General features: G+C 36.3%; 1 protein-coding gene across 1 annotated transcript; it reads right to left on the bottom strand.

Moving 5' to 3' along the window:
• Positions 1-6,796: 6,796 nt before the first annotated feature.
• Positions 6,797-7,120, bottom strand: LOC110943928 (probable H/ACA ribonucleoprotein complex subunit 1). Its single transcript, XM_022185659.1, has one exon. It carries the CDS (start codon positions 7,118-7,120, stop codon positions 6,797-6,799), a length of 324 nt encoding a protein of 107 aa, XP_022041351.1.
• Between the last annotated feature and the right edge of the window lie 7,264 nt (positions 7,121-14,384).

A 14,384-nucleotide genomic window follows, 5' to 3' on the forward strand; every position in this document is an offset into this window, starting at 1 on the left:
CTAGCTTATCGTTTACAACTACCAGAAGAATTAGCTGGAGTACATGATGTGTTTCATGTATCCAATCTCAAGAAATGTTTATCAGACGAATCCCTGGTAGTACCTCTTCAAGATATAGAGGTAAATGAAAAAACTGAAATTCGTAGAGAAACCCCTACAAATAGAAGATCGAAAAATCAAGTTTCTCAAACACAAACGACTAGTGCTAGTAAAAGTCAAATGGGAATCCAGAAGAGGACCAGAATACACTTGGGAACTGGAATCAGAGATGAAGCGAAAGTACCCTCATCTATTTCAGTAAATCTTGAGGACGAGATTTTTCTCAAGGTGGGGAGGATGTAACAACTGCCACTAAAATCAATAGTTAGGACAATAATTAGTCAATAAGAAAACCCTAAATGAGACACCCAAGTGATTCTGCACTAGCCCTAAAATTTTCAGAATGATCGGAATCAGGATCAGGGCCCCTAAAACTCGAGGGGGGCAAGCCCTAGTTGATAATTATCTTAATTAAAACGTTGCACACTTCTGATTGGTTGAAAATTTTGATTCATGCAAGCTACTCCCGTGCATGGCAAGTCTAGGATTTATAGGTATCCCTTACGGACCGTAAGGGATCAGGCTTACGGTCCGTAAACAAGGCCAAATTTTGGCTATAAATAGCCGACATTGGGACTTGAACAGGGGACTTAGAACGACGTAAAACGCTTCTGTGTACGTCGAGTTCAGGCCAATATATCACAATAAACACACACACGATCACGAGGTGCTGCCGCAATCAGGGTAATAACTCGATCGCTATTACGATTCAACGTCCCATCGATTATAACTATCCAACGATTGTCCGAGTGCTGCTCAAATTGAGCTTGTACTTTATTATTCATTGTGATTTCGACTTGAATGTTTGAGTGTTGTTCGAATTCGGACTATGCTCTGTCATTCGTTGTGAATCCATTGAATTGTTAAGTCTTGCACTTGATAATAGTTGTGAGGGTTTAATCTCGTGAATTGACGTAACTGCTGAATTAGTTACTAATCCCGTTTGTGTGTGCATTGTTATTTAAATTAGGTTAAAAGACTAATCAGTAAAGCTTATACTCTGCTCGTAAATCTGCAATGTGAGTCATTCCCCTTTTATAAACTCTTTTCTCACAGTTTGTGAGTCATTCTCTTTTTATCAACTATTTTACAAAACTCCAAGTTATTTTCAAAGTTATAATTACAGGGATTAAGTCTATGTAATCACCAAGTTACAGCCGGTATGTGGGGTTTTGTATACATTACTTATTTCCCGTCACACTTGGACAAACGAGTGGCCAAGGGGTGATCTGACCACAGTCACAGACACCATTGGACAAATGGGCTAGCCAATGGATGGTCGAGTGACAAATACTGTGGGTAGTTGGTTTGATATCAGAAACATTGTAATTCCCCTTAATATTGTAGATTATAACAAATGTGTCGTTTTAAGTAAAATGAATGATTCACTCAGTATTTCCCTGGTGACAAAACCTTTTTCAAACATGTTTCAGGTGATATGGTATGAGCAAAGAAAAGTGCCGTGGAGCACTCCCAGCTTAGAAAAGTGGCTCAATGTAAATAAATAAATGAACATGTTTTGAAAATAAAGATTTCCCTGAGAAATCACATTATTGTAAATTTCGGGAATTTATCCCTAAATTATGAAACGAGCAGTTTAAATTATTAAGAGATCCTGTTTTAAAAAGACTTCCGCTGTCGCCTAAATTAAATACCACGGGATTCCTGTCCCGCGGCTCCTGAAACGGGTCAAACCGGGTCGGGGGCCGTGACATATGATCATCTTTTTCAACATGGCATTATATCTGAAAAAAACTCCATATTTAGATATCATGGGCACGACATATGTGTTTAGGCGGACATATTTCAAATTGACTTTTTTGTGTAATGTGAGTTTGAGATCATGTCTTTGGATTGAGAATATATGACATGCATTAGATTATAATGAATATGAAAATATACAAAGTTCCCAATATCCATCTTTCATTTCTCCCTACTTATGTTTATTCGTCCGACTTTATAGCCACATGAACTTGTCTATGTGTTTATTGTATGATTTCTATTGATTTATGAACATGAATGATTACATCTCTTGTGTTTAATTTGGGTAGGTAACTTTTAGCTAAAAGGGTGCATACTTAATTTGTGCTTGTGTTGAATCAATTTGGTTTTCTTGCTATTGTTGGCTATGATGACGGATATATGTATGTTAATGATTTTATTTTGTTAGTTCTACCATGGTTCATAAATGGACAACCTAGAGTTTGTGGGACATTTGTTCAATTTGGGTTTATAATCTTGTATCGACACCTTACAACAAAAATATCAATTAAGTGATTTAGAAGTTGATATAATTGTGTACACATTAATGTTATCATGGTAAACTTACAAATAAACATAGCTATTGGTATGCTTCAATGTTAATAGGACACAACTCATAATAGTTGAATAGGGAATTATGAAGAACTTCCTACTTGTATTCCAATTAATTTGAAGTAAGACTCGCGAGTTAGCAATTGCATCTAACATGGTCCATTTCATTCAATACGTGCTTAAAACTCGAGGATTGTGAATATTGGAAAACTCCATACCACCTAGTTGATTCAACATTCAATGGGAATAAGGTTACCACATGATTAATGTTGTCCTAATCATGCTAAGATTTAACCCCATGGAGAATAAATACAAACACATTGCATCTTTATAAAATTAGTCATCCCAAAGCTAAAAGGAAGTCGAGACTAAGTAAGCACCTCATCTTATCTTGAGTCACCTTCAAGTTAGGATGAATTTGTTCGTTTATCTTGAGTTAATTAACTGTTTATTCTTACTTTCATTAGGATTAAGTTACGATAAACCCATTTTTACATGTTACGCAATTACAAACCATTAACGTACAAAAACATTAATATTTATCTTTCTAATGTCCATCACTCGTTTCTTGCCCCTAGTTGAGCTGCAGTGTGGGCATTTATAGTTTTCAATCTTGTGTTTTAGTTATTCATGCACGTAGCTTGGGTATTATAATCTATCTTGTTTACATCCATATTTTATTACACGATTGAGGAAGTAGTCCAACTCAAGATGGCACCATTGTTAGAAAAGACAATGTATTGAATGTGAGAAAATAGACATTAGTTATAAGCTTGATGCATATGTTCTTTTTACATTCATTGGGCACAAATTTTACATACTTATGCTTAGATCCTTGGATTTATAGCTGATGACATATTAGGAATTTCTAAGCATTTTAATATAAATGGACATGTTTTTCTATGCACGCATGGATTTACGTATTTAATACACTGACACACAAGAATAGCACACTCATGTGTAACTTTCTAACACATCAATTTTATTAATTTTTAGGGATATTGGATTTAAATAACCCCAACTTTCACTAATTGGTCGATAGCACTCCCAACTTTCGATTTGTAAGACACCACTCTCAACTATCAACTTATTGGCTGATAACACTCCCAAAAATTGAACTTATTGGGAGTGGTGTGGTACAAAATTGAAAGTTGGGAGTGCTATCGGCCAATTGGTGAAAGTGAGGTCATTTAAATCCAATATCCCATTTTTTAATACTCGGTTGGATAAGTAGATCTAATCGAGACATTAAATACAGGTTTAAATACCAATGTTAAAATAGATTGTGGCGATACAACATTAAAAGTAAAATGAAACCTATCAAGGATGAACTTCAGAAATGGAGGGTGATAGAAAAAGAGCAGAAGCACATAACATAAAAGGAACTTATAGCTAAGGTGAATTCAATAGAAGAGGTTGCATAGTTAAGAATGTGGGTGGCGATGGTGGACAGTGGTGGTGGTGGGTGGTGGATGTGGACGGTGGGTGTTGGTAGTGGATGAACATAAAGTATATAAAAACTTATATTATTAAAAGGGTAGATTACAGGTAAGTCGACTGTTAGAAATTTGAGGTATTTAGACGAACATAGGAACCGTTTAATAATTTTAATAATAAAAATACATTATAATTAACTTTACTCCGTTCTTAATGAAACTTAGGTCAAAATGTAGATAAAAATATTCTCGTTCTAATAACATATTCATCATTTTATAAAACGTCATATTTTAAAAGTTATAAGCGATAAATAAATGAATCAGCTGAATTAATTATAATATATATATTAAATAAAATAATCAAACTTACAAATTAAATTCTTAATTTATACGTGGAAGGCCATGAGCAGAAACATTAAAGTGAAACGTGATGGCCAAGTTTGTCAATTCAGTATAAACTTGTAATATGATCCGTGGGTGATGCGTTGCGGGCCTGTTGCAAATATCAAATGGATTAGCCTAAACTTTATGTAATGCGTTAATTATATGAAAATTCATGTTTTTACGTACTCGGTTCAGCTCAATGTAACATATATTGAATCAAAACGTTAAGTAATCGAGTTTATAGAATTTATATTGTACAGTTATAACAATCAAATTTATAGAAATTATATTGTACAGTTATAACGTAATGTACCAAAAAAAAATATAAAGTGTGTATAGAGAAATAACTGACATGTGTAATCAGAAGGAGCTTATTATAGCTTTCAAAAAACAAAAACCACAAAAGAAAAAAAGAAAACACATTCACATCACGGGGCAACTATAAGTATTATGCAAAGTGAAAGGACCAAAGTTGGGAGGTGTAAACGTCAGCGACTATGGTTTTAGTATAGGTATATAATAATAATAATAATAATAATAATAATAATAATAATAATAATAATAATAATAATAATAATAATATAATTGTAATTTTATCTGTCTTGCATTGCTAATGGTCGTAATGCAGAGTAACTCGAATTTTTACCATCGAATGAATGAAAATGTATCATATTTAACCATGCTTGGTTTGGTACATTTACGTGAAAACGTACATAAAATAAGCACGAAAACGTATTATATTTGAGCGGACTCATTTCAAAAATAAGTTTACGTCTAAACGTAAGCCAACTCAAATTTATAACGACGTGTACCTAAAATTACGCACGTAAAAACTTAGTTTTTTAGAGGAAAGGAACGAAAGGGGTAAACTCGAAACTTTAGAAACTCAAGGAGGTCAATGAGAAATTAGTTTTTTAAAAAAGAAATCAGCAAATGAAACATTATAGGTTAAAAACGTATATTATAGATGGTATAGTGGTAAAGTTGAAATATTAGAAACTTGAATGATTAATTTGTAAAACTTGTAATATGAAGTAGTAGTCTAAGGACTAAAATTGTCATTTTATGAAACTTTGAGGGTAGAAAAAGCAATGAACTTAAATTGTAATATGGTGAAAGGTTAGAGATGGTCTATTGGAAAATGCACCCCGTGTTCCAAATTAAGATAGATAGAATAGAATATAAGTAACAATATATATAAGATAAAAAGGGGCAAAAACAGAGAAATTGGTCGGTGAGAAAAGCCACCGACTTTCTCTTTTAAGATCTTATATAATAGGAAGTTGCAGTGCACATTCAAACTGGTCCTTTCTTGCTCTTGTCCCCTCTCTACTCTTTCTGGTATACTTCCATTTTTTTAATAATTCACCCCAAAATCATACAAAGCTCTGCCCCGTTTTAAGTGTTTTAACCTCTGATCACTGATTCGATACTCTGCCCGATTGATCTTGAACCAAGCAACTGATGCCAAAGCGCTGCCTGATAAAGGCTATTCTTTGTAAACTAAGTTGGGGTTCTGTCTCGTGGGGGGGGGGGGGATATTCCACGGTCCTCCCAACCGCCGAGGTGATCCCACCTCGCAGACCGCCACCCAGCAAGCCTGAGTATGGAGGTAAATCCGCTACCGTAGGGGCATTGGGAACGAGCAACACTCGAACCCGCCACCTCCGGGTTAGAATGCGGGCTGGTGGCCATTGGGCTGACACCCAATGGTTGGGGTTCTGTCTCGTGATGTATTGATAAAGTTGAATTGGGTTATTATACTTAACACGAGTGCATTATATATTTTATTAAGAGCTCAGGAGTTATAGCCAAGATTATACCAGGAGGCCTGTAGTTAAACCCTAAAGTTACAAAGTGAGTCATTCTCTTTTTCTCGCACTTTGTGAGTCATTCTCTTTTTCTCACAGTTTTGAGTCATTCTCTTTTTGTCACAGTTTGTGAGCCATTTATTTAAAATCTTTTTATAAAACCCTAAATGTTTATCAATGTTATAATTACAGTGATTAAGTTTTTTTTATTCTACAATTACTATTGGTATGTGGGGTTTTGTATACATTACTTGATACCCATGAATATTGGACAAAGAGTTAGCCAATATTAGCACGACCACAAGCACGGGGAAAATGGTGCCCCAGTAGCAATATTGTTTGAGAATTTGGTAGATATAAACAAATGTAAAAACTCTTGATGCTGTAAAGTTATAACAATGTGTCTTTTTTTATAAAATGGAATAAACTCTCCAGTATTTCTAGTATTTCTTACTGATAAAATATTTTTAAAACGCGTTTCACGGAATTTGCTGTAAAGATAATAGAATCCAGCTATGGAGCACTGAGGGCTTTAATAAAGTGGCTATAAATACCTGAATAAAAGGGAGAAATTTATGTTTTATTTATTTGGGTTTATCCCTATAAAAACATTTAAATGAAATACGGGTTTTAGCCAATTTATTTAATATTAAAAATGTAGTGTTTTACAAACTCTAAAATTATTTCCTAATTAGATCCTGATGAAAAATTTTCCGCTGCGCATTTAATAAGCACCAGTACCACTTGACTGGTTCACGGCTCCCGTTCCCAGGTTGGGGTCGGGGGTTGTGACACGTCACTACCTCCACCGCCACCGCCGCCGCCACCCACCCGCCACCGTTGCCACCCACCGCCGCCACCAACCACCACCGCCAACGTCACTCGTCGCCGCCACCCACCACCACCATCGACACCACTACCACCGCCACGACCAACCACCACTGCTGGCACCACCCACCGCCACCTTTGCCGCCACCATCGCCACCAACCACCACCGTTGCCGCCACCAACCACCCCCGTTGCCGCCACCATCGCCACCAACCGCCACCAACCACCACCGTCGCCTCCACCACCCATCGTCGGCGCCGCCACCTATAACCACCCAAAATCACTACCACCGTCCACCACCACTTCGTTTTTCTTACCTATCAAACAATACACAATAATAATTTATTTCATTCTAACATGGTAACCAAACAAGACATGAAATGGTAATGATCCATTGCATTCACTCGTTTATTCCATTACCACATACCAAACAAACCTTAGGGTAGTGTTTGGTATGCAGGAATGAGAGGTGGAATGGAATGAGTGATTACGAGGGAATGAAGAAAAGAGTGTTTGGTTGGTCAATGAAATGGAATCACTCATTCCAAAAGGCATTCCATTCCCTCAAATCATTCCTTCCACCCCCCATGTTTTTTTCCATTCCATCCCCTCTTGCAACATTCATCAACAACACCACAACCCACGACCTTCGCCACAACCCACCACCACCACCACCCACCACCGACGCCATCGCCGCCACCCGCCACCACCTCACCCCGACAGCCACCGCCGCCGCCGCCACCCACTTGCCACCGTTATCACCCACAGCTGCAACCAACCGCCAACACCACTCGCCGCCGCTGCCCACCACCATCGTCGACGCCACCACCACCGCCACCGCCAACCTCCGCTGCCGCCACCTTTGCTGCCACCCACCACCAACGGCCACCTTGTCGCCACCACCACTCGTCGTCACCGCCGCACCGCCACTCGCCGCCGCCACCACTCATCGCCGCCGCCGACACCCTCCACCGCCACCTATAACCACCCACAAAATCACTACCACCGACCACCACCACCACTCACCGCTAATTTTATTACTCTGTTTTTCTTGCCTACCGAACAATACACAATAATAATTCATTCCATTTACACAGTAACCAAACAAGACATGGAATGGTAATGATCCATTGCATTCCCTCGTCCATTCCATTACCTCGTCCATTCCATTCCTTCGTCCATTCCATTACTCCATACCAAACGGACCCTAGGTGATTCTGGGACCAACCATAACCATATTTCAAAATGATCATGAACCAATTCTTCTATGATGGGTACATGAGTAGAGGATTTATTTCCTCATTTATCACTTTAATTCCTAAAATAAAAAGGACATATTCACATTTTAGACCGATTACACTGACTAGGGTAATTTATAAAACTATTGCTAAAGTTATAGCTAATAGAACTAAAAAAGGTCATTGCTTGTTTGGTGGATTGGGTGCAATCGACTTTCATTGAAAGTCGAAACACTTTGAAAGGTCCTTTATTGATTGCATCCGGTGCCATGAAGTTGAAAAAAGAGGCGTTACTAATTAAAATAGACTTTGAAAAGGTGTACAAGACGCTAAATTAGAATTTCTTGGAGAATATTTTGTCTAACATGGGCTTTCTTGGAATCAATATGCCAATATGGTATTGGGAGAACACATATCAAACTTTGTACCAATTATGGTGGTACAATATGAGTCTTTTGCCGATAGTGCAAAATACCAATAATACCAAAACTGACTTCTATCAAAATCAAAAACTATAAAATGAACACTAGTACCAATGTTGTTCATCCAGTATCGATTCGTATAGGTATGGTATTAGTATGGTATCGACCATCGATGGTATAGTTTGTGATATTAGAAATACTTTATTTTGAATACAACTCTGTTTTCAATTAAATTTAAAATTAAACATAAAAATGTGTTTATGTTTTTTTTTGAAAGTTAATGAATGCAAGTTATTAGATAAAAGTCAAACTAAATGCAAGTTATTAGATAAAAGTCAAACTAAATGATAAATGAAATGTTACCAAAACCATTAAAATGAGTGTTGATACCAGTGTTCTACGATTGGTACTAGTTCGGTTCAATATGGTATCAGTACAATAAATGGTATAAAAACAAAATGATATTGAACAATGTGTTACACTTTTAAATGTACTTTTAATAAAAGAGAATAAAATGTTCGATTTTATAGTTAGTTCTTAAATGATAAAATATATACAAGTTAATTTTTTTACCCCTTCCGTTTGTTATCAATCACTAAATTAATCTTAACTATTAAATTGATTTAATAAATCATTGGAGTTGGTGGTCTAGTAGAAAAGCAAAGGCTTTTGATACACTTGTATAGAGTCTTGGATTCAAATCTCACAAGAAGTAGAGAAATTCGTCGTTCATAAAAAATCGATTTAATCAAACACCATATTACTTTTCACGTTATTTTTAGACAAAAACCAGTGTGTAAATATAAAACAAGGCTTTTCAAGTATGTGAGGTATTGCATATGTCATGACATAGTAATTAAATATTTGTTACATATATAGACATACTGGGTGGGGTTCAGCTACAACATCTAAATTTTATTAAAAAGTGTAAAAATTCATAAAATACTATAATTTCAGTTATAAAACACACCTAAAACCCACAAATAACAAATTGAAGATTACTAAAGAACCATATTAAAACCTTAATAGTCCATACAAAATTCAAACACCATCATAGAACTATGAATATAAAACACAACATGCTAGTCAACATAATAAAACACAACAATATTTGTCATTTTATAATTAGAGTCTTATCATCCAAAACACACCACAAAACCTACATATATGATATTTTAGCATATTCGTAGATTTTTAGTGTGTTTTATGACTTTTTACACTTTTTAGAAAATTTAAATTAACATTGTATCCAACTTCTACTCAAGAGATAGTAAACGTTGTGTTTCTTTTAAAGGATAAATGAAGATTATTTTTATTTTGTATCTTATGAAAGACTAAATGTGAAGGATATCGGACAAATCTGGTGGGACGGTGGACAAGATCTATTGTATACGTACGTGCACACATTCAATTCAACGTTTGTGTGTGATAAACTAATTGGGTCTGGTGTGCGTCTTTGGACTATATGGTCACATGGGTCCAAGCCCCTCATGCTTGTCCCATTCTTGTATGTACTCAATTTGATCCACAATAATTCCCATTTATTTGTTAAAATCATTTTTTATCTATTTATTAATATGTTTTCAGAATATCCAATAAAAAGATTAGACATCAAATAAGTTAAACGACATATGAATGTCATTTTTTTTACACTACATGTACCTAACACAAAAGCTATATGTTTGGTTTAGATCGGTTGCGGATCAACTTTGTAAACACTTTTAACTGAACGGGTTAATACTTTTATTTTTTAGTCGTGTTTGTGTTTATATGTAAGACACATGTTTATTTATGTTGTGTGTGTATACATCTAAACCTTTTTAAACCATGTCGAGTTCATTTGTCAAACTTATGCTCCTATTGTTGGTGGTGGATCCCTTATCATAGAATTGGTTAACAACTATATTTGGATTTTGGTGTAAAACTTATAGTCACGATCTTATAACAGAGGACACATATAAGACATGACATAAAAATTCAAAACGTTCAAATTGATAAAATAACTTACCTTTTTATAGCAGATGCAAATTTTATTGTTCTCTAGTGTTTTGGTCAAAAATTACCGAAGCAATTAAGTGATCAAATTAGTTAAGTGAGGTAGTGTGCTAAGAGAATGTGTTGAAAATATGTTGGTTAAGTTGTTTATGAAAACAGTATTCAGAATACGGCTCAGGATATTGAGCTGTATTTACGATCAAACAATGAGCAAAAAGTAAAGGGGTTGAGATGAGATGTACGAGAAAAGCCCTTGATCAATCTAGATCGCCGGCATAAAACCTCGGGAGCTGACAATCGCAGCTGCCTTGTTCTTCTTATTGCTTCAAACTTCAGGATACAGTGCAGGATATGATACGGATCAACTAAGTGTTACAATGAGATTTGAGTACAAGTGTTTGTGTGTAATGATTGCTAGTAGCTAGAGAACAAAGAGTGTGAGTGAAAGTGTGTGAAAAGTTGTGTCTACCTATGATCTGATCGCCCCTTTATATAGTTACAAAAACAAACTAACTCTCCTATTATTTCGGGATGCTGGGAATATTCCATTCTGAACGTTGGGGGACTCTTTCTACTTGTTTTCCACGTGCTTATTGACTACAAAACCGGGTCTTCAGCTCATATAACCGTTACAATGTCAATAACATTGACGAACATCCGATATTCTCGCGGAATATGCCTTTCTGACCGTTACAAGACCCATTCTTCCACCATCAACGTCCATTTTTCAACCACCTTGAGCGAATCTTCAGGTAGATCAAGTCTTTTAACGTTGGTACCTTGCAACCAATGTTTTACAAGCCAATCGTTAGTAATAGTCAGGATACTGCCTCAGGATATTACCAATATCCTGGCCCGGTATCCTGATCTGGTATCCTGATCATATACAACTAATAAAAAATCAAGATACAAAATCAGGATATGGGCTCAGAATTTCACCCATAACATCTAGTATTATATTCTAAGAATTATAGAAAAAAAACTTTTATATATATAAAAACGGGATCAGGAGAAAACGGTGAGAACGGATCCTGGTCGAACACGTGGCAGGGGCGCTAAATGATATGTAGGGGCAGGATTGTCATTGTTCACGTTCCCCTCAATAAGTCGCGTTATATGTGCAACATATATGGCGTTTTTTCTTTATGTTTGTTTCATTGGCGTTTTTTTTCAAAGTAATATTTGAAAATGACATTTAAGTTTTCAATGGCCTTCTTCATATATCACTTTTTTGTGCATAACATGTGATTTGGAAGGTACATAACAAACCATAGAAGATCGCACACACACATAAACGCCAAAGAAAAAGAACACTTTTCAGTAGGCGTTTTGTTCTTTATGCTTGTTTCAATGGCGTTTTTTCAAAGTAATATCTGAAAATGACGTTTATCTTTCAATGACCTTCTTCATATATCACTTTTTTTTGTGCATAACATGTGATTTGATAGGTACACAACAAACAATAGAAGATCGCACACACACATAAACACCAAAGAAAAAAGTACACTTGCAGTAAAAAAAATAGGTGAAGATAAACTTAATAAGATTTTGCTCAATGAGATGGACAAAATCCTCACTTAAGAATTTTGTCCAACACATTGGGTGAAACTTTATTGATAACAAAACTGAATCTCCAAAAACACTGTAGTTATTGGTGTTTTACCCGTAAATACCGGTACCGAAAAACATGGAACATGGGTACCGGTACCCAATATATGTGGCAAGGTTCGATACCGGTACCAAATGCCCATCCCTACTTGAACCTCAAACATATCATCTTGCATGTTTCAACTGTCGTCTTCGTTTGTTACACCCGATTAGGTCAAAATTGTCTACAACAACGAAAGAAATTGTGTCCTAAATGTTCTCATTTATCATTTTTACAGTGTGAGGGTGGAGGGTATGGTTAATCGCTCTAGGGTGATTGAGTGAAATCCTACCCAATAATATTATGCCATGTCAACTCCCTATTTCACTCCCCATTTTGCACTCAATCAGAGGGTATGGTTAATCACCCTAGGGTGTTTGAGTTATATATTTTTTATTTTCTAGAAATTATTCATAAATAAACAAAACATATTTTAATGTAAATAAGGTACTTTTAATTAAAAAAACACATCACATAAAATTAAAATAAATAACATGACATTAAAATATAAAAATAAGTTTAAAAAAAAACCTAATTTAACTATTCGTCGTCGGAATCCGCTAAAAGGTGGGGTAAATCTTGTTCTCCAAGATGCTCCACAAGATCATATTTTAGTCTATAATGCGTATCTTCATCAATGAGCTCGTTATAAGCAGTGTCTTCGAAAACGGGCTCGACTGGAGGATCCCGAATATGTACCGGTGCAATCGCGTTTCCGTCGTCTTTTAAAATCATATTATGCATAATAATGCACGCATATACGACCATCCTAATTTTTTTTAACACTCGTAGCACGCATCGGGCGATGAAGTATATGGCATTTTGCCTTTAAAACACTAAAAGCCCGCCCCACGTCTTTTCTTGCCGCCTCGTGTTGCCTCTTGAACTTCTTTTCTTTCACAATGTGAGAATACGGAAATGATTTCACAAACATGGACCAAGTAGGGTAGATTCCATCGGTAAGATAGTATCCACGCTTGTACAAGTGGTTGTTCACGTAAAATGGGCATGTTGGGTCAGTTCCATTTCGCTCAATAAGAAATAACGGAGATTGTTGGAGCACGTTGATGTCGTTTTGTGAACCCGCTGGACCACAAAAAGCATGCCAAATCCATAAATCCTGAGAGGCCACCGCCTCGAGCATAACTGTCGGGTGACTGTGATCCCCACTCATATATTGACCCCGCAACTCCGTTGGACACATTCTCCAAACAAAATGTGTACAATCAAGACTACCCAATATCCCAGGAAGGTGATGTTTCTCCTCATAAGCTTGGTTCAAGAGCGCAACGTCGTGGCTAGTAGGTCTACGTAAAAACTCGGAAGCGTATAAATTACATACCGTTTCGCAAAAATTTTCTAGACTTTCTCGAGAAGTCCTTGTGGACATATTTAAATACTCGTCGAACTCGTCTGGAGCGTTACCGGTTGCTAGTTGCTTAATCGCCGAAGTAACTTTTTGCATCGATGTAAAACTCTTCCTACCACTCGCATCCACGGCGTCTTGAAACCACGAGTTATTCGCTTGCACGTCACTCAAAATTTTTAGAAACAACCTTTTGGACATACGAAACCTTTGACGAAAAACCTCTTCGTTGAATACGGGCTCCTCGACAAAATAATCTCTCATAAGGTTTTCGTGACATTTCACTCGATCTCGACGAACATATTTCCTTTTTCTAGAAGTGCCCGTGTCTTCCAGTTGAGCGGCTTCGTTAATAAGATTTTGGAAAAAAATTAAACTACTATCGCTCGAGAAAGAATCATCGTCTTTACTAATATCAATTGGAAGGAATAGCGGTGGTATATCATCCATTGAAAAAATAGAAGTAGTGAATTTTTTTAAAAAAATAGAGTTGGATGGAGAAGAAAATGGTGAAAAATGTTTTTGAATGGTATTGTTTTTATAAGGAAAAGTTATATTTTTTTATATACAACGGCTACTAAATAACGGCTATAAAACGGTCAAATTTGTTCCCCCAATGCACTCAATCAAATCGGTGAACATATCCCGAATTCACTCACCGATTACCCACTCACCGCATAACTCAATCAAGTGGGTGTGATCACCGATCGGTGACTCCCACTCACCGCACCACTCACCGAGCATTATACCCCCTACCCTGAGTTGCGTAAATAAGTCAAACATTTGCATGTTACTTAAAGTACAACAGTCGATGTTAGTCCATGTCTTGTTATCTCTGAAAATG

Source organism: Helianthus annuus, chromosome 5 (assembly GCF_002127325.2).
Source record: "Helianthus annuus cultivar XRQ/B chromosome 5, HanXRQr2.0-SUNRISE, whole genome shotgun sequence".
NCBI lineage: Eukaryota > Viridiplantae > Streptophyta > Magnoliopsida > Asterales > Asteraceae > Helianthus > Helianthus annuus.